Raw genomic sequence first — 22374 nt, 5'->3', positions numbered from 1 at the left:
AAATTTATAGAACGTTTAGAATAATCAAAAAGGTAAAAAACAGTGTCATGCCCGACCTGATCATACACGAACATGGTACATATTTCTCTTGAAAAATTCATACGCTTATAAGCTTAACAGTTTCATGTATTACATGAGTTTAAATAAATATAGACAATTAAAATTAGATACGTGAGTACAAATTTGAAATTTACACCAAACGGTTTTTAGCTTTGTTGTGAATATGTAGAGAAAAAAATGTTTCATTATATGAGGTTGAGTGTTCGAGTCTTAATATAAAAAATATAAACAAATTAGGTAGATTTATAAGTAAAATTACAGTAAAATTGTGACTTGAGTTATTTGGTAAAAGAAAAGCTACAGATTCACGTATAGCTGAGGCGTGAAACGTACGTTCTGACATGGCATAACATATTCAACAAGGCCTCTTTCTTATTTTCCCATTATATTTTTTGTACCTTCCAAAAAGTGGATAACAATTGACGATGACTTGTTACATCATAAGATAAATTGTGGTCACCATTCTCTTACATTCGACCCTATAAAACACGGTTTCCCGAACAAATGGAAATTCATTAGGCACTTCAAGGAACTCTCCTCAAAGTTTACATTCACGAAAGCATTCCAGTGTCGACTATAAATAAAAGCACCTGTTTGTTTGATTGTTTATCTTGATTCTGGCTTTAGAGAGACATAGATCAATGGCAGTTATGGACTGGAAGGTTAAGCAGGCAATCGTCCAAAACAACATGGATGCCCTTAGGAATATAGTCGAACAAGATGAACACGTGCTTGAACGAAGAATCGATAACACTACAGTGTTACACCTGGCTTCAAAAAGTGGAAATGCTGAAATGGTGTCGCTTATTCTGGAGCTGAAGCCAGAAATGGTGGCTGCTGAGAACAGTAACTTGGAGACTCCACTTCATGAAGCGTGTCGCAAGGGTCTAGAGAAGGTGGTCACATTGCTTATGGAGAAGAACCAGTGGGTAGCTAGCAAGCTTAACCGAGAGAACCAAAGTGCCCTGTATTTGGCTTGTAGTTACGGGCATCTTAACATTGTCGATATCCTCTTGAGTCACACCGGTTGGTTGTTGGACATCGTTGATGAAGCAGCCAGTTTCCATGTCGCTGTGTCAAAAGGTCGAGCAGGTAACTTTATACCCTTAATCTAAGATATCAACCAAGAAATTTAAAACACATATTACAGAATTGTCACTCCGTCAATCTATCTCATCAATTAATTTTTCTAATCTAAAAGCTCACATCACTTCTTACACTTTTTAGGAAACATGCAGACACACACTTAGCTCAAGTTCACCCTATATGTATACCTTGTATGAGTTACATATATGTAACTTCATGAGCTATATCTTCGATATCTCTCTCTCTCTCTCTCTATATATATATATATATATATATATATATATATATATATATATATAGGATGAGGATCATTACAGAACACTAACTATTGCGAGAACAAAAAGAACAACTCTAAAACACTAAATTTTGGGATTTGAAGTACATATTTTTTAAATTTTATATTTCTTACATTCATATCTGTATTATATATATATAAAAAACCAAAGATTTTAACCTACATAGAGCCTACATACATGTTGGTAATTTAACCTACACATAACCTACGTACGTGTAGGTTATACAAAAAGTAAAAAATTTCCATATTTTGTTTTGAATTCTAGTGTAAGAAACAATAAATATTATATTTGTAACATTTTCATTTACTTTTTAGGTTTTTAGGATAGAAAAAAAAAATAGGTGATTCATTATGTTCTGCGTGTTCTCGCAATATTTAGTGTTCTACATAGAACCTTCCCCTATATATATAGTGCGGTTAACATACATTACGCGTTATCGTACTTCACGTACGCGACGCTGTAAACCGTCGGATCAGGCAATAATCACGCATGGGACGCAAAATAACGCATGGGATCAGATTTTTGGTGATAATCACGCATGGAAGTATAATCACGCACGTTGAGATGGTAAAAAAAAATAATAACGCACATTATATATCTGGTCGCGTACATTAATGTAGGTTAAGGCGTTTTGTACATTATACTTTCTCTCTCTCTCTCTATATATATAGATAGATAGATAGATAGATAGATAAAACGGATATCATGTGAGAACCACAAAGTTACTTTGAGAATTGAGAGAACCACTATCAACTAGTTAAACATATATTTTTAGGTTTTTTTAACATTAATAATCTTTATGGAAATTAAAAAAATATGTAGATCAATGAGCTAGGTACGTATAGTTTATGTAGCTCATCAATCTACATTCATATTATATATATATATATATATATATATATATATATAATATATATATATATATATAATATATTTTTTTACAATAATAACTTTTAATAAATAAAGTTAAAGAAAATTTCAAATAATTGTTTGATTAATGATAGTTCTCTCAAGTTTTCAGGTAACTTTTTAAGGTTCTCTCACGATCCTCACCATATATAAATATTCAAAACGTAAAATTTTACAACAATATATGATCTATTAGTAACAAAAAAGCCTTATCAATTAGGTTTGTTCTCTCTTTTCTCAAACTAACACTCTCTTTTGAAATTTCATATGAGAGATTTAATACAAAAAAAAAAAAGATAACAAATCTTATTAACGGTCAAAAGCGTTTGTGGTGTTTTGATAGATTTCTAGACGAGACTAAGGAATGTTAGTTAATAACATACGTGTTATTTAGAGATGAGTTAAATTCAGTTTTGCTCTATGAGGTTTGACAAAAATAATCATTTTTCTCCAAAACACTAGAAACATCAATCTACCTCCAAACATTTCATTAGTTGTTTCATTTTTATCTAGGCGTCTAATATCATTCATTTCCCCATTAAGTCTAACCCATGTGATGTCATGTGATTGGCATCTTGGTTATTTTCTCTCTAATAAGGTTTTGAAGAAAAATGGTTATTTTTGTGAAACCTTAGGGGTAAAACCGAATTTAACTCCAATCTTATCTGTTACTTTTATGTTCGTTTTTTTAAGAATTGATAAGGGCCAACCCAGGTATCACTCTGACTAGAGGTTTTGCTAGTCAAAAGATTAGATTTAAAAATAAACATAAAAATAATACAAAAAGACTAGAGTTAAAAAAATAAACATAAAATTAATACATAAACATTGGAGTTGAATCGGTTTTGCTTCTTGAGATCTAAACATTTTTTCTCCAAAACTTTTAGTCTATGATATAGAAAATGACCAAATGCTCATCATATGACAGACAGATGAGTGAGATTTAATGAGAGAACTAGATGATGTTAGAGGTATGTATAAAAATGAAAAAACTGATGAAACTTGTGGAGATAAATGGATGTTTTTGATCTTTTAAAGGGAAATGGATATTTTGTCAAACCTCGTGGAGCAAAATATAATTTAACTCTAAAGAGATTTTCAATACTGAACTCTCTATAATTCCTACCCTCTTATTTATCTCTCTTTCTCTATATATATGTGTGTGTAGGATAATAGTAACACTAACAGTAACGCTGATCCAGATATTGCTCAAAAGTTGCTTGAAAAGGGCACGGATCTGACAAATCAAAAAGACACAAATGGATCATTGGCATTGCATTGTGCTTGTAGAATAGGGGGATTGGAGATCTCTAAAATGCTATTAAGAATCAACCATGACCAAGCTTTGCAATTCGATAATAACGGCTACACGCCATTGCATTTAGCTGCCATAAATGGAAATGTTGCGATCTTACAGGAGTTTGCATCCATAGATCCTTTCTTCTTCCAACTTCTATCGAAGCATGGAGAGAATGTGCTCCATCTAACCTTAAGATTCAAAAAGTTTGATGCCTTCAAATTTGTATTTGGTATCCTCAAGGGCACATACCTGTTTTTCCAACCTGACAGATTCGGTAATACCATTCAACATCTTGCTCAAATGCAAGGTTTTCAGCAGGCATGAATCTCTTTCTCTTTGTTTCTCTCTCTCAACTCAACTTCTTAACAATTTAGTCATGTTAAATGTAGTTTGAAGAATTCTTAATTAGTGAAACAAAAGAGCTAACGAATCTTCAGAAGGTTGCTTGGAATAACGCAGAAACAACTCATCTAGAAGTTGAAACACATTCAATTGCATCTAGAAATAAGAAGATAAAGATCTTATTAAAAGAGAAACGCAAATTGCATAGAGAGGCACTACAAAATGCAAGAAATACAATCACAATAGTTGCAGTTTTGATAGCAACTGTTGCTTTCACAGCCGGTATAAACCCTCCTGGTGGGGTCTACCAAGACGGACCTCTGATAGGCAAGTCAATTATGGGACGAAAACGAGCATTCAAGATCTTTGCTATTAGTAATCACATTGCTCTGTTTGTATCCATGTGGATCATTGTAGTCTTAGTCAGCATTATTCCTTTAAAAAAGAAGACACAAAAGTTGATACTAGCAACAGCTCACAAGATGATATGGGTCGCTATATCATTCATGGCCGTTTCATATATCGCTGCTACATGGGTGATTATGCGATTGCATCATGAAAGACATAGAATAACCTGGACTTTTGAAGCTTTGTTGTCAATTTGTGCGGGTACCCTTGGACTCACTTTCTTTGCTTTAGGAGTTATGTTTATTAGACACCAACTAGAGAAGCGCAGATGGAGAAAAAAACGCTCAACCTCTTCAAATTCAGACGTCAAAGGTTATCAAAAGAGAGGTTGGTATCCTATTTGACCTCCCTAACCAATAGGTATGCATAGCATAGTAAAAAGTGTATTACAACGCAAGTTTCATGTTTCAACTATTTTAGCATTTTGTTTACAGTTTGTCATGTATAAGAATAATGTTTTTTACCATACAGGTTTGGCTTACAATAATATTTAAAACACCAGTTTCACTTTTCATTGTTATGTACATTTTACAAGCTTTTCAAAGTTGAGGTTTATGAAACATCTCTTGCATTACAATGTAATGCATGCTTAAGTTTTGTGTTATATTGATCGATATCGAATGGCCAATCAAAAATAAAGTTTAAAATCAGTTCCTACCTACCTTTACTAGCAAGGGTATAAGTAGGTTGTCGAATCACAACGAATTAGTGGAAAGTGTCAAAGTTCATGTGTTCCATCTATTAATTATTCTAAAACCATTGTCTTTTGTTTTTTTCTTCAGAGAATGAAACAAGTTAGTTGATTGATTATTAGCGATTATGAAATAAAGGAAAACTACTCCGGGTTTCTGGTTTGACAAAACGCAACTGATATTGGGATTATTTATGTTGTTAGGATAATTTTGGGATTTATTTCAAAATGCTACAACTTGTGCAAAGTTGTATTTTTGTCATCTTCGTAACAACATGTGAGTATTCAAAGCCCTTTTTTATTTTATGTTTTGGGAAGTATCATGTATATATACCTATTCAATATTCAAATTCTTTTATTTAAAACATGCTTTTAAATATATGTCTATGTGTTAATTTGTGTTATATGTTAAACTTTGGTATTTGTGACCCTAAGTCTAGAATCTTAATTCTAGCATTGATCATTAACGAACTAAGCCTAAAGTAGTTAATAATAACGCTATTGGTTGACAATTGGCCGAGGCACTTAGGTATTGAAACTGATTTTATTAAACTTATTGATTCTCGTCATCTAAGGTTTGATCATTGTATTCGTTTATACATAAATAATTAAATTGTATCATTGACTTATCATTCGTTATTTTATTCATATTATATGTATTAAAAACCGATGTTTTCTCACCAATTTATTATTTGACTCTTTATCTTTTACGTGTTACAGAAGATGTTGTTTGAGATGTTATCAAGCTTGATGAATCACTTAGGATGCAATTGACTTTGCCTTAATAAATAAAACATTATTTCATGTTATGCTGTGTTATGTTTGAGACAATTTGATTCTTGTATTTGACATTTAATTTGGTATGATTAAATACATAAATTTTAAATAGAGCCATGAGTTATAAACAATCACAATCATGCCCGACACATTCCGTCGTCGGTTGGGGTGTGACAATGACTAGATGTAGATCAGGGGTGGAAACAAGAGTGGTTTTTCGATCTAGGCTCAGGCGACTCACAACTTGTGTCCACCTGCATTGTCCTCTAACACCCATCTCCACCTTCATTCACACCCAAGTTGTAGAACCAACACCCATATTCCTTTTTACGATGGTACTAACCCCTCTTCTCCTTTGGAACCTTAAAAGTCACCGATGAACAGACTCTTCCACTGTAACGATTGCATAATCACGTATTATCGACCAAGAGAAACTCCGAACTGGATAGCAACGCCTTTATAAATCATAGTTGCTGCGGTGACTGATGTGCCATATCAATTATACATATTTTTTTATGTATATTTATCCCTATTTTTATGTACTTTTAAGGCTTTATTATGAGGAAACACTACCTAAATCGTTCAATCTCCCACGCAACACGGGGATCAATTCTAGTTATATTAAATTTAAGATAGCCAAAGTTGTTACAAGGTTAAATTTTTAATACTAAAAGTCATATAAAACTATGTTCACCAATATCATGTGATTAGGGGTGTAAACAAGCCCAGTGGCTCGAGAGCTACTCGTTATCGGCTCGGTTAAAAGATAGAACGAGCTGAGCTTTAACGAGCTTGAGCCCGAAATAAAGCTCATTTAGTTATCGAGCCCGAGCTCGAGCCTACAAAGCTCGTTTAGGCTCGTTAGCCTAAACGAGCCCAAACAATTATATATATATATATATGAGTGAATTGCAAGTTTTGTCCTTTATCTTTAGGCCATTTTGCAAGTTTTGTCCTTTATGTTTAAATTTGACGAGTTTTGTCCTTTATGTTTAAAAATCATGCACGTTTTACCCTTTGGTCCTTAAAAATCAAGCACGTTTTGTCCTTTAAGTTTAAAAATCAAGCACGTTTTGTCCTTTATGTTTAAAAAATCAAGCACGTTTTGTCCTTAAAAATCAAGCACGTTTTGCCCCAAAGGGTAAAACGTGCTTGATTTTCAAACATAAAGGACAAAACTCGTCAAATTTAAACATAAAGGACAAAACTTGCAAAATGGTCAAAAGATAAAGGACAAAACTTGCAATTCACTCTATATATATTTAATATATAATATAATACTAATAATGATAATATTGGCGAGCTGAGCTTTGGCTTGTTTAAGCGATATTGAGGCAAACTCGAGCTGGACTTTTAACTCATTTAAGGTTCTTAAAATAGCTCGAGCCGAGCCAAACACGAGCTAGGTTTTACTCGCGAGCCGAGCTCGAGCTCAAATAAATAAGCTTCAATCAAACCGAGCTCGAGTTTCATAAAAACATGATGAGCCGAACTTGAGCCTAATCGAGCCCGGACTCGGCTCGACTTGTTTACATCCTACATGTGATACGTTCATGACCAAATAGGCCCAACCTTTTTTTAACTTAAAGAATATCATGTGTATCTAACTAAAAGATTATTATATCTAATGTATAAAATCTTTCATGTTTTTAATATATATACACTTGTATTACATGATTTGGGTTATTAGACTTTGATAAAAAAAAAAGGGAATGATATATAGGGTGGAGATACAATAGGAAGTTTATTTGGCTAGGAAGGATAGGAAGTGATCTTGACCATCCATTAAGTTAATCAAGGGCTAAGATTAAATCAGGGAAATTGAAAGGAAGAAAAGAGGCGCGTGAGTTTGTTCAAGGGCATTCTAGTCAATCCAAGCCAATAGTTTCTCTCTCCTCCAATTCCCCCCCATTTTTTAAACGTTAATAACTCTTTCATACGACATTATTTTTTTATAAAAATTGCACCAAAAAAACGAGCGTTTTTTTATCTTTAAAACGAGTATACTATTGCTATATTTAAAAAACAAAATTTAAACCCAGTTACGTAAAACGCAATAGAAAAACCACGTAAAACGCAATGAAAAAAAAACCTAAAAAATGACATTTTTCTAAAACTCAATGCACCAAAAACACAAAGAAATGACTTATTTGTAAAACGCAATGGCCAGAAAACATATAGAAATGTCTTATTTGTAAAACGCAATGGCCAGAAAACACATAAAAATGTGTTTTACCTAAAACGCAATGCACCAAAAACACAAAGAAATGACTTATTTGTAAAACGCAATGGCCAGAATACACTTAAAATGTCTGTTTTCTAAAACGCAATGGACTGAAAACACATAAAAAAGTGTTTTACCTAAAACGCAATGCACCAAAAACACAAAGAAATGTCTTATATGCAAAACGCAATGGCCAGAAAACACTTAAAATTGACTAATTCTAAAACGCAATGGACTGAAAACACCTAAAAAATGTGTTTTACTTAAAAACGCAATGACTAAAAACACTTAAAAATGTGTTTTTTTTCTAAAACGCAATAGCCAGAAACCACATAAAACTCTCTTATTTCTAAAACGCAATGGACACATAAAACTGTCTGTCACTGTGAACTGTCTGAATTGTTTATGAATTACTGTATTCGAAATGAGCCAATTTATGGAAAATTAATTTTTCTAGCAGCTCAACCCCAGCCAGGGGCTCTGCCCCTGGGACCCCGCCAGGGGCTGCCGCCCCTGGGACCCCGCTACCGGGGGCTGCCGCCCCCGGACCTCCGCAAAGATCGTAAAACGCAATGACTAAATCAAAAACCCAGATCATGAAAATGAAATTAAAGAATTTCTTACATGGATTGAAGCCGATTTCTTCATCAATTGACGAAATTTGAATGATAGAAACACTTATCAACGCTCGAATCGAACGAATCGAGTGGTTATCTCCAAAATCACCGGAAAAACGCGATTTTTTTTATGAAATTAAATTGGGTTTTCTTCAAAAAAAAGGTGAAGAACACGTTGATCGGGTTCTGAATCATTGATTGGTGATGAAAATCGCACTATAATATAGTGATTATTGAGATAGAAAGTGAAGAAATAGTTGAAGATGGTGGGTTTTGAAAATGGTGGGTTTTTGAATTTACTGGGTTTTGAAAAAGGAAGAAGAAGGAGTTGGATTGACTAAAATACTCTTTCTCTTTATTTTACAATTTGCCACATGTCATAATCCTATGGCTTCCTATCCTTCCTAGCGAAAATTAACTTTCTATTTGATCTTTTCCCATGATATATAATCATATTATATAAACTTTATTTCATACAACAAGTAAATATGTAATTTTGAGGATATACTAAATATGTATTTATTATATGTTAATTTTTTATAGTAGTAGGCATACACCTCTATTTCTAAAATTTACATAAATTTTAAGATGTAAGATTGATATTTGGTGGGAAAAGCTAATAAGTCAATAAGTTGTTTTTAAAAAGTGTTTGGCTTAGCTTATATGATATAAGGGAGTAAGGGCATGTTTGGCTAAGCTTATTAGAGTTAAAAAGGACTTTTGGGAAAATGACTTTTAAAAAGAAGTTTTTAAAAAAAATGTTTGGATTAGCTTATGGGGTGGGAAAAGCCAATAAGTCAATACGTTGTTTTTTAAAAAGTGTTTGGCTTAGCTTATATGATATAAGGGAGTAAATAAGGGGTATATTGGTAATTTGAAGCTTGAAAAGTTATAAGCTGGGCAAGAAGTTATGACTTCTTAAAAACTCCTTTTCATTCATCTCAAAAGGCCATTTTCAAAAGCACTTTTCAATTTGCCAAACACTAAAATGACTTATTGGCTTTTTGATTAAGCCAATAAGTCAATAAGTTACTTTGAAAAGCTTAGCCAAACATGCCCTAAATAAGGGATATATTGGTAATTTGAAGCTTGAAAAGTTATAAGCTGGGCAAGAACTCAAAATATTGTGACTTCTTAAAAACTCATTTTCATTCATCTCAAAAAGTTATTTTCAAAAGCACTTTTCAATTTGCCAAACACTAAAATGACTTATTGGCTTTTTGATTAAGCCAATAAGTCAATAAGTTACTTTGAAAAGCTTAGCCAAACATGCCCAAAATCTTGATCCGGCGTTTAATTTAGCACGCCCCAACCTAATTTTTGAAGAAAAACGCCCTCAGGGCGTTTTCGGGGCGTCTTTGAGGCAAATCACACCCAAAAGCTGCCTCACTACGGGTGTTCTTAAACCAGATATTGGTTATACTTTTAAGATGTAAGATTGATATTTGATTGTTATACGAAATATTGGTTATAGCTTTCCACAAACTTTGTATCACAAAGGCCAATTATTTTAAAGTGGATAGATTATATTTCTTTAGCTTTTGAAAAGGTGATAGAGAATAATTGTTCATAAAAAGAAGATAAACTGAACCAAATTCTATGGTCACCACCAGCTCACCATTCCACTTGTAGCAGACACCAAAATAAGTTTTCCTGAACATTTGGAATCTGCTTAGACACTTCTACATACTCTTCCCGGGAGTTACCATTTACACATGCATTTCAGAGACTGCCACAAGAAAGCTTGTTTGATTCTTTAATGTTTATATTGATCATGGTTTTAGAGAGCCATTAATCAATGGCAGTTATGGATTGGATGGTTATGCAGGCAATCGTCAAAGGTAACACGAATGCGCTTAGGGATATAGTCAAACATGATGAACAAGTGCTCGAACGAAGAATTGGAAACACTACGGTGTTACACCTCGCTTCGAAAACAGGAAACACTGAAATGGTGTCGCTTGTTCTGGAATTGAGGCCAGAAATGGTGGCTGCTGAGAACAGTAACTTGGAGACTCCACTTCATGAAGCGTGTCGCATGGGACATGAGAAGGTGGTCAGATTGCTCATGGAGAATAATCAATGGGTAGCTAGTAAGCTTAACCGTGAGAACCAGAGTGCCCTGTATTTGGCTTGTAGTTACGGGCATCTTAACATTGTCGATTTCCTCGTGAACCGCACTACTTGGTTGTTGGACATTGTTGGTGAAGTAGACTGTCTCCATGTTTGTGCATCAAAACTCAAAAGGTCGAACAGGTAACATGTACATAGCACATTAACAACTCCTTGTTAACTTTATTTGTTTCCCAATATGATTCGTGTATTGTTAACATAGATATAATATTAATTAAAACCTTATTAATAACCAACTATTTTATGCATATCATACTTGTACAATTGGCTTTGTGAGTTTTTCAAAATAAATTTGAAATTTTCATTTCAAACCCTAAAGTTTCAATTTTGGCAAGTTAAGTTTAATATTTTAATCTTTGTTTCCTTTTTAACCCTAAAGTTTTAATCTTTGACAATTTAAGTTTAAAGTTTTAATCTTTGGTAATTTAACCGCTTTGATTAATTTGATTTTTCACTTCTAATTCAAAAGTTTCCATCTTATACAATTTCAACCCTTGGATTAATTTGATTTTTCACTTCTAATTCAAAATTTTCCATCTTTTGCGATTTAACCACTTTGATTTTTTTACTTTTAACTCAAAGCTTTTCATCTTTTGCAACTTTGGTCCTTATACTTTTCATCTTTCACGAAGTGTCGTAATCTTGGCTTTGGGGTTTTTCAAAGAAAAAATGGTTATGCATATGGTTGTTGTAACCATGGCTTTGGGGGTTTAAAAAAATTGATCTTTTTACTTTTCACCCAAAAGTATTTGATAAATTACTTTTAACCCAAAACTATTTGTTTTTTTACGTTTAACCCAAAAATTTTAATCTTTTGAAATTTATCCTCACAACTTTTTTTCTTTCAACTTCGCTCCTTTATAGTTTTCATTTTCCGCAAATTTTTCGCATTATGCTTTGTTCTAAATTTTATGACTTAACACATCGCAACGTGCGTCTTTGGTTTAACGTTTTTACGTTTCGTTCTAAATTTTGCGAGTTAACACGACGCAACGTGCGTGTGTGGGTGAACGTTTTTACATCGTCTATTTTTTACCGTTTGACATGTTCAACAAAACGTGCAGGTCCTAAATTGACTTAGTTATAACTAAAGAATCCCCGCCGCATTGCGGCGGGTCGTAATTCTAGTTTATATAAAATATCTATTACAATTAATTAATGTAATAATTAGAATGTTACGATTTATTGCAATTATTAGAAGACTATTTGATAAGGGGTCAACCATCATTAGTGCTCTAGTGGTCGTCATGGGTATCTAAGTTCCACCTATGGTGGGCTCGGGTGAGTTTTTCCCTCCAGGTCTCAAGTTCGAGTCTGGGTGATAGGAGTTTCTCATTGAGGGGTTTAAATTGGAGATCTATTGTGCGAGGGGGCTCTCTAGTGCGGATCCGGTTAAGACAACGTATGCCAGATCTCCCGACATTCGCGAATAATTCATACCTTTCAAAAAAAAAAAATATTTTGATAAGGGGTCATTCCAACTTTGGCTTACATGTGGCAGATTATACACAAACAACTTTAATAACTTGTTCGACTCTTTTTATTAATCAAAGGAGATTTACAATGGATGAAAAACAATTAACCCTAAGACCCTTTTTATAGTTATACTACTTGGAGAACTAGAAACATGTAAGCTAAGAAACATAATCCTTCTAAACCTCTAATTTAAAATAAAACTCCATAAATAAAACTATTTTAATTATTAATCCATAGACTTAAGATCTCCTCCAAACCACCCCTTCGAGATCATCCATATGTACCGCCCGTCGATGTTGTATCTTTGATCATGCATATATCACATTTTGCATCTGTTTCATTTATAGCCTCTATAAATTGAGGGATTGCTGTGTAAATCATTAGCATCTTCTATAATATTTGGTTTCACTTGCCTCACCAAAAGTTGCAGTAATTATCTTCTATATATTAGAGATAGAATATATAAGTTAGTATTTATTGTAATTATCTCCTAACCAAATTATAGCCTAACTAAGATGGATATAATTACAATAAACTCTAACTAATGTATTCTATATAATATAACGAAGATAATTACAATAAATCGTAACTAATGTATTCTGTCTAGTATTATTATTGCTAACGCTTATCACTTCAACTGGTAACGTTGATGCAGATATTGCTAAAAAGTTGCTTGAAAAGTGCGCGGATCTTGCCAATCAAAAAGACATAAATGGATCCTTGGCATTGCATTGTGCTTGCAGAAGGGGGGAATTGGAGATTTCAAAAATGCTACTAGAAATGAACCCTGACCAAGCTTTGCAATTCGATAACAACGGCTACACGCCATTGCACTTAGCTGCCATAAATGGAAATGTTGCGATCTTACAGGAGTTTGCATCCATAGATCCTTTCTTCTTCCAACTTGCATCGAAGCATGGAGAGAATGTGTTCCATCTAACCCTAAGATTCAAAAAGTTTGATGCCTTCAAATTTGTAGATGGTATCCTGAAGGGCACATACCTGTTTTACCAACCTGACAAATTTGGTAATACCATTCAACATCTTGCTCAAATGGAAGGTTTCCATCAGGCATGAGTCTCTCTCTCTCTTTCTCTCAACTAATAAATAAAGAGGCCACTTCTTAACATTTCATTCATGTTCATTGCAGTTTGAAGAATACATAAACAGTGAAACAAAAGAGCTAATCAATCATCAAAAGATTAGTGAAGTTGAAACACAATCAATTGAAGAGGAGATGGATAGAAATTGTAGTTTTGAGAGTGAAAAAGAACCACATATAAAAGCGGACAAGAATCGCCCAAAAAAAGAACATATAAAAATACACAGAGAGGCACTGCAAAATGCAAGAAACACAATCACAGTAGTTGCAGTTTTGATAGCAACCGTCGCATTCACAGCCGGTATAAATCCTCCAGGTGGAGTCTACCAAGATGGGCCTCTAATAGGGAAGTCAATTATGCGCAAAGAACGAGCTTTCAAAATCTTTGCTATCAGTAATCACATTGCTTTGTTTGTATCCATGTGCATCATTGTAGTCTTGGTCAGCATTATTCCTTTCAGAAAAAAGCCACAAAAGCTGATACTAGTAGCTGCTCACAAGACTATATGGGTCGCAATATCATTCATGGCTGTTTCATATATTGCAGCCACATGGGTAGTTATGCGAATGCCCCATGAACGACATAAAATAGCTTGGACTTTTGAAGCTTTGATATCAATTTGCGCTGGTACTCTTGGATTCACTTTCTTTGGTTTAGGAGTCATGTTTATTAGACACCGATTGAAAAAACACAAATGGAGGAGAGAAAAGCTACAGTTGTTGGTGAAAAATGCTAAGGAAAAAGACCATCATGACCTCTCAATCTCTACAGTTTCAGATATTACTAGTTTTCAAAAGAAAGGTTTTTATGCCATTTGAACATATTTAAGTGTATCAAAAGCTGATTTTTAGGCTAAATGTTATCTATTTCGCTGCTATATAATATGCATGCTTGAATGCTACATGTAAGCATGTAAACAAATCAAACGAACACGAATAGACACTGGTCATGATCGTATAACTTTAACAAAACAAACCACAAACATTTAAACACATTTTTATGTTCATGTTTGTGTTTGTTTATATTCTAAACAAACAAAAATAAACGTAAAAAAGAGTGTGTTCTTGTTGTTAGTTCATTCAATTCATTAGCCGATTACTTAATCTTTAGTTCTAATATTTTGATTCAACGATGGGTTGATACGTGACATGCAAATTAGTATTGCTAATAATTAGTAAACAATATCAAATAAATATGTAAACAAGCATAGACGTAAATGAACAAACATAATGAGCGTAAACAACAATAGATAAGCAGACATAGGAGAACGTTTAAAAACATAGGTAAACGTTTATTCAATTTCGTTACCCTCTTTTTTGAAACGTTCCTATAACAATTTTCTAGATCCGTCAATAGGTAAACGAACATGACATGTTTTTGTGTTTGTTTATTAAACAAAATGAACAATTTCTTCTGTTAAATTTTAAAAACTTCTCACAAAAACAATTCAGTGAATTATTTGATTCATTTTCATACTGTAACATGTAAACCGGCCATCATCTAGCAAGCAAAGTTCATACACATATTAACAAGATAACTAATGAATTAGTTGATAAATATAAAAATCAAAGATCCAAATCAATTAAACAAAAACAAAGCAATCAAAAATCCAAAATATTAAACCATAACTTCAAATAACCATAAACCCAAAATCCAAACCAAATCTAACCCTCCACCAAGCACAATCCAAGACCTGCTAGAGCAACAACAAGAGCCATAACCGAAGCCGAAGCCAAAACAGCTGAACCAGAATCCAACAAAGCACCCGCACCAGCACCAGCACCCGAACCCGAACCATAACCCTGAGAAGGAGAAGGTGCCAGAGAATAATACTGGTTACACGGCGGATGAGCCGCAGGCGGATAATGTTGTCGCACATTGTTCACATTCACAATCATCCTTTGCCCTTTACTACACCGTTCTGAGTTCCCACTAATGAAATAAACCGTACCCACTTTGTCAAGTTTCACAACCGTGTTTCCATCAACAGAAAACGATATTGGATGAGTAGAATCACAGTGGTAGAACCCATATTTATCAACCTGCACAACCGAACTGGCACTGTACCGAAACCCTAATCACAAACATAATGAAAACGGTTAAACATAATGAAAAAAAATAGCATTAGAATATGAAAAGTTAACGAATGATAATTATAATAATGAGACTGACGAAGAGTATCTCCGATGTAAAACCGTCTTCGTGAAGCCCAGATGGTGTAGATTTCGGTTTCGTTAGGAGGGGGAATCCGCCAACCGACGTGGTTACCGACGAAGTATTCTTTTGCGGCGGTTGTGACTGTCGCGATTGCAATGAAAAGGAATATAATGAATATGGAATGAGACATTTTGATTTGCTATGTTTGCAAGAAGAGAAAACAGAAGGTTGTATGTAATGAGGGTTTAAGAGATTGTGTTTGTGATTGCAAATGAGAGTTGTGAATGGCGGTTAATGAGGGGGTGATGGTGATTATATATGAAGAGTGAGTGTAGGTTTTTGGAGGGAGAAAATGGTGGGGTTTGAACGTGAGTGAGAACGTGAAGAGTCTCGTACTTGACTTTTGACTTTTCATATTTACAAACGGTTATGTATGAGTTATGATGAGAATTTGCGTTACATGCGAATAAAGTTTTGTTTCTTATGTACAAAAAATATTAATGTTGAATTCTAAACAGTGTTGTTATATTATGTTTTGTTATTGATTGATGATTGATACTTAAGAAAACATGGTTCCACTGAATATTAAAATTCGTAGTTATTAGATTTAAGACAAAGCTAAATATGATTAAACTTGCATAAGAAACTTTCGTTCACAAAGGAAAGATACAAGTAACTTAAGTACAGATAAACAAAATACAATAACGACAAGACATGGTAGTCAATCAACTAAGCAAACAATAAGGGTGGACGGAATGCTTTGGCTCCCCATCGGCATGCTGTGGTAAGCACTCCCGTCATTCGGCAAGTGGCTGAAACATGTGGCTCGGAAAGGGGGGTTGTGGTCTTGCCACTCTTGCCGAAAAGCAAGAGGATATTATGTGGACCCGGCCTTTTCTTCCACTAACCAACCACATATTTAGTTAGGGTTTTTTTTTTTACTTAATTTATAAATTGATTGTGATATGAGAAGCATTAGAAGCAAGCTAGACTGTCACGTCATGCGCCACATGTTGTGATTCGACAAGTAAAAGACAAGAATATACTTATCAAAGGGAGTGGGAGATGTAATAGTCAATCTTTATGGAACGCATACACTTATATATATTACGTGTTCCGAGTTTAGACAAGAATATTTTAAGTGTGAAACACCTTGGGAAACAAGGTTAACGGATACAAGTGTTATAAAGAGAGTAGTGAACTCGAAACAGATTATGAAATGTCAAATAGGGATGAAGTATCTGAAAAAAGGATGGACGATAATTTGTCAAATTATTTTGACATGATGGATCTACAAGCAAGTAAAGATAAAAGGAAAAAGAAAGAAGTCCTTACCTATCCATGCATTTCCTCAATAATAGATTACATGAAACACCTTGATACATTGCTGGTGTATATAGATATGTATAATTATACAGAAGAATAATACGAAAGCATGTTCCTAGATTTGGTCGACTGATTCCATAATGTGTATTTTGAATCAGCGTTCGAACGATCAATTCCTCCATATCTAAGGGAGGGACAAGAGAAGATCTCTAAAATCTTTACTTGGTGGTGAATGTTAACGACAGATATTCAGAAGTCATCATTAACAATGCATGGGATTCTATTACTTTTGAAATGGGTTTAGAGGCAGCTATGAAGTTTGAATTAAAGACGATTTATTCGCTCTATCTGGATATATAGCATATAGTGGTACCACGATCTGATGACTGCAAGAAAGCTCAAGTATGTGGATGACGACACTGGAACATCAAGCAACCCAGACAGAATGAAGAAAAGGAAGCTATCCAAGTGAAGGCACAGTCAAGACCTAAGTTTTTGTGATTAAGAGAATGAAGATTAATCACAAATTAAACTTAGGATATGTATTATATGTATTATGTAAATAATGTGTCAGTTTTGTACTAATTATTAGAAACATATGGGTCAGTATTGTAAATAAGTCAAATATATCAGACATCTCTCTCCTCCCCATGAATCGATTGTTGACAAAAACCTTCAACGGAGATTCACGATTGTTCATAGAAGCTTTAACTTACGTTTTTTTTCTTCATTATGCACAAATTCTAGGTAAATGTGTATATATGGTTGGTTTATGAAAAACTTTTATATGCAACAATGATGTGTGTAGCTAGGATGTACGCTTATGTGTAAGAATATGTGTAACAGATTACAGTGGCGGAGCTTGACCAAAAGTTTCGAGGGGGCGTAAAGTGATGGGACCCAAAATTTTTTTCCTATTGTTATGTTTCGGGTCGTGTCGGCTATTCGATTCAGGTTGGGTCAAATAATAATAGTTCCAAACAAAACTAAAAATTTTCATTCATTCAAAGGCCCGGTCTTCCACATAGAAAAACTAAATATTGTATAACAAACAAAAGATCAATATATATACACACACACACACATATGATGATACGAGATAAATGGAACCTGGACGAAGAACTACAACTCAGCACGGCGACCTTTCAGATTTTTTAATTCAGTTGTGATTTAGTTTATTGTGTGGTGGGTAATCTAGAGTTAAACAAATAAAAGTTCAAATATATTTACCAAACTACCCATCATTTAAATACAAAGTGTATAAATATTTAGGATATACAATTTAGGAAAAATAATTGAGGGGGCGATCCTATATAATTTTAAAATTTCCGGATGAAAAATCGAAACTTATACACTTCTAATCGAAACATTGGGGGCGGGTGCACCCCCGGTCACCAACTATCCTTCGCCACTGACAGATTATATTTAGTGCTCTTTTCATAGTATTGTGTACGATGCAGGCTATTGTGGAAGATTTCTATAATAATGTGTAGGATGTTTTATATATTGGGGTTATGAGAAATTTTTGTATGTAACAATGGTAGACGCAGAAGATATGTTTTTTTAATAATAGACTAACATACTTCTAAATAGTTATATACTTGCATCTTGTAAAATTTAAATCATCCCTCTCTTGGATAGAGGGAGGACACAAGCTTTTAAGGGGGGCTTTTAGGGGCCTTAGATATGTTTGCCTAGAAATATACATTATACATAAATTTTAATCAGAATGCGTAGTTGAAATTGTTATGGATTCCTATCCTTAGTTACTATCTATGTGAATCTATTTTTGTTAAAAAAATTTGACATAAACATATCTAATATTTCACTTAGATAATTGACATGAATTGAAACCAATAAAAATGTCCAAATAGCTAATAACATATAATCAAGTTATACATGAACAATGAGTATAATCCAAAAAGTTACTAAGACAGACAATCGTAAGAAGCAAAACTTCTTTGAAGTAAGACAAAAGTTCTAATCTTGAACAACATGTGTAAGTTAGTGTGATGAGTGTGTGTTTAGTCTATTGAAGAAAATAATTTAAAATTAAGTAGGCTAAAACTTACAAAACTTGACTATGCGAATAGTTTTAATCGAAAATATTATCAACTCCATATATAGAAACTGTTCATGATACGTACACATGGTGCACAAAAAACGCAACATATAAACAAAACACATGAAGAATCCAAATTCTTATTTCTCGAACATAATCAAACAATATAACCGTATTTGTCAACAAGCATATATAATAGGTTCACACTGTTCACACAAGGCTGTCTATTGTCTATTTGCACACTTAGGGTTTAAAAACAACATAATCTTATTTATAAAAATAAGATCTTACGTTTCATAATAGGGATTCTTTCATATTAACGTCATCTGGTCTAATGATATCATCACCGTCAGCCACCACCCACGACGGATACATCCACCCATCCACCATGACCGTCTCCACCATAACGTCCGTGAATAACGACGACTCAAACCACCCATCCAAACTAGGCAGCTCAATGATCTCCCCCAACTCATCAACCATATTAGAAATAGAAATATTATCACCAGACAACACATGAACAGACTGATCATTTGTTGACAACTCATGCATGGCCATGGTGGCTGCTTTTGCAGCAGCTTCTTGAACATCACGTGGAGAATGAGAAGCAGGACGAGGTAAAGTGTCTTTAAGTTGTGGGAAGTTAAGAACAGCAGAGTTACCTTTAATAGATAAAGCCGCAACGTCATGAGCTCTAGCAGCCATCTCAGCTGTTGGAAAACTACCTAACCAAATACGCGTTTTCTGACGAGGTTGTCGAATCTCGGATACCCATTTGCCCCATCTCCGCTGTCGGACTCCACGGTACACTGGATGTTTGTGATCGCTTGCATGTTCTGGATCATGTGGTCTCTTGTTGTTAATATTATTATTCTTGCAAGAGGGGGGTTGTAATTGTATAGTGGAGGAATGTTTTGATTGAGTTGTTGATACGGTGGTTGTGGTGGTGGAGGAAGAAGAAGAGAGATCGGTGCAGGGTGCCATTGAGGGTTTTGTCCGTTCAGGAGGGTTGTGGCAACGTGTTATATGTATATATGTAGGCTACTAGCAATCTAGCATGATTGTACGTAATATATTTTTGACTGGTTTTTTTTTTTTTTTTATTTTTTATATTTTGTATCTGTTGCATTAAAAGGTGATAATTTTGTCACATTATTTTTTTTAAACTTAAGTGTGTGTGATATATAACATTCCGTAAAAACCATACACAGCCCACACATGAGATCCCTCTAGTTTATGGATGTTGGGCATTTTTGTACTTTTCCTATAATTTCAATCAAATTATAAGGCAGGCATTCCCTATTGTATTTGCAATACTAAATTTTGTTATTGATATTGAACAATCTGGACGACATAAAAATATTCTTGGTTATCTTCTTCGATCGATTACAAGTTTTTTTAATGTATGAACAATATATATTCGGATGTTTTCGTGTTCGATTTCTTCATTTGTTTATTTTTTTACTATATGATCAATAGTTAATATATTTTTAATATATTAATACCAAAAAAATTCATTTGGTAGTTTTCTATATTTTTCAAAATCAATTTAACTTCTTTTATCATATGTGTATGCTTTGTGTCTCTTTTATGTTTGTTAAGTTCTTTTTTATCATATATTGTTTTATTAAGGTGCTGGTATGCAATAACAATATATATGTTAGTATGAAACAATTAATTAATAGCAACATAGCATTCCATTATCAAACATTCAAACCTAACAATATCACACAGTCGCATAGCATTTCTGTAATAGCATGGTAACATTTCATTAACATACTAACAATACCAAAGAGATACATGAAAAAACTCTAAATCCAAATTTTGTATATAAAAGTTCTTATATATGTCTACTTATGAACTTTTTTGAAATAACATTTTTTATAATCTAGTTAAAAGATTTATGAAGTGAAGATCGACATTTACATAAATTAATTTATATCATGTTATTTTGAATAAATACAAGAGAACGAGTTTTTTTAGCAAGGATCTGTATTTTATACAGGTTCGGATACTTTGATATATATATCAAAATGAGTTTGAGTGATTTTTGTGTGTGTACTTGTAATAAGTTTAAGAACGTTAATGTATTAAAATTAAGTTAAGTATATGTTTGTGTAAATAATAAATAAAAAAATTAATTTTTTTGATATAAATCACATTAAGTGTGTTTCACCTTAAATAGTTGTGCTACAATATTTTATATAAATCACATTTAAGTGAGTTTCACCTTAAATAGTTGTGATAAAATAATTTAAACGTCGTTTTTAAAAATGGGAAAATAGGTCGCTTGATCAATCAATCAAGTATGCTTTTATGTGATTTACAAACTTACAAAGATGAAGGATGAAATGAATTATATTAACATTATAATTTCTATTTATGTTTGGTTGGTTCACACAATTTTATAAAACTATATACGTAATTCTCCATTTCTCCTATATTTTACTATAATTTTGATTACTCTTAAATGTAGGATGTACTTAGAGAGGACAGAGTGGACTGAACCATGAAGTGGCGAGTTTCGTGTCGGTTTGTGCATGCAAAATGATTTGAATAGAAAAGGATAAACACCATTTATTGGATAATAATGTTGTATACGGACTTTTGAAGGTTTCGGGACCCGGTTCATGTTGTCCACCGGAGTACCGGTCGGCCCCTACCGACATGTTTTTTTTTTACTTTCATTCTTTTATAACCTATTTCACAAAATCATCTAACCACATTTATAGTTACCGTTATCACACGTTAAACAAATCTCTAGCTTTCATTTGAGATGACTATTTTATCATTACATTACACTTATAATAAATTAAAACACAACTCCTGTTCCACTGTACAAAATTCTTAGACTAATTTTAATGAATTAATCCAGTTTATGAACAAACTTTGATTTCCATATATTTTCCTAATGGAAGACGAGAATGAATTTAAAGATTCATACTATGATGTACTCAACAATTAGTTTCTTAATTAATGTGTTAATAGGTAAGATCACTATATAATGAAAATCAATAATCCAACCAAATCGTATCCATTCCCATGTTAAACATTTTTGTTTTGTTTTGTACGTATTTGAAATAAATGGGCACCCACAAACATGATATAATACTCCCTTCTTTGGCATTATTCAAAAGGGCTCGTTTTAAATCAATTTGATTTTAATTGTCTGATTTCACGTTTGTATGCAACATGTTAGTCTTTGAATAGTCAATAGCTCGTTGTAAATGCAATAAAAAGACAACATCATTATCATTATCAACAACATTCATTGAATCAATCTTTTAGTGCAACATACAAACACAATCATCCTCTCTTCACACAATAGCATGTGATTTCATATAAATAAGAACAGTTTTGATTTTATTGTAAAATACCAAATAGTTGTAGGCCAAACCCCATAGAAG

The 22374-nt window shown here is 33.3% G+C and overlaps 4 protein-coding genes across 4 annotated transcripts; 2 read left to right on the top strand and 2 right to left on the bottom strand.

Moving 5' to 3' along the window:
- The first annotated feature begins 588 nt into the window (after nt 1–588).
- On the top strand, nt 589–4895 carry LOC110876966 (ankyrin repeat-containing protein At5g02620). Its single transcript, XM_035977169.1, has 3 exons — nt 589–1152; nt 3554–3969; nt 4041–4895. Exons 1-3 carry the CDS (start codon nt 702–704, stop codon nt 4743–4745), a joined length of 1572 nt encoding a protein of 523 aa, XP_035833062.1. The 5' UTR covers nt 589–701; the 3' UTR covers nt 4746–4895.
- A 5424-nt stretch (nt 4896–10319) lies between these two features.
- On the top strand, nt 10320–14314 carry LOC110876967 (ankyrin repeat-containing protein ITN1). Its single transcript, XM_035977168.1, has 4 exons — nt 10320–10966; nt 12015–12094; nt 12975–13390; nt 13470–14314. The coding sequence occupies exons 1-4, from the start codon at nt 10509–10511 to the stop codon at nt 14238–14240; spliced, it is 1725 nt and encodes a 574-aa protein (XP_035833061.1). The 5' UTR covers nt 10320–10508; the 3' UTR covers nt 14241–14314.
- Nucleotides 14315–15018: 704 nt separating this feature from the next.
- Nucleotides 15019–15849, bottom strand: LOC110875127 (stellacyanin). The gene is made up of 2 exons (XM_022123339.2): nt 15595–15849; nt 15019–15496 (listed from the first exon to the last, which is right to left on the bottom strand). Exons 1-2 carry the CDS (start codon nt 15767–15769, stop codon nt 15087–15089), a joined length of 585 nt encoding a protein of 194 aa, XP_021979031.1. The 5' UTR covers nt 15770–15849; the 3' UTR covers nt 15019–15086.
- Nucleotides 15850–19091: 3242 nt separating this feature from the next.
- Nucleotides 19092–19977, bottom strand: LOC110875128 (ethylene-responsive transcription factor ERF039). The gene has a single exon (XM_022123340.2). It carries the CDS (start codon nt 19949–19951, stop codon nt 19262–19264), a length of 690 nt encoding a protein of 229 aa, XP_021979032.1. The 5' UTR covers nt 19952–19977; the 3' UTR covers nt 19092–19261.
- Nucleotides 19978–22374: the final 2397 nt, after the last annotated feature.

Source organism: Helianthus annuus, chromosome 9 (assembly GCF_002127325.2).
Source record: "Helianthus annuus cultivar XRQ/B chromosome 9, HanXRQr2.0-SUNRISE, whole genome shotgun sequence".
Taxonomy (NCBI): Eukaryota; Viridiplantae; Streptophyta; class Magnoliopsida; order Asterales; family Asteraceae; genus Helianthus; species Helianthus annuus.
Note: the sequence above shows the minus strand (reverse complement) of the source record. Positions and strands in the feature narration are given on the sequence as shown.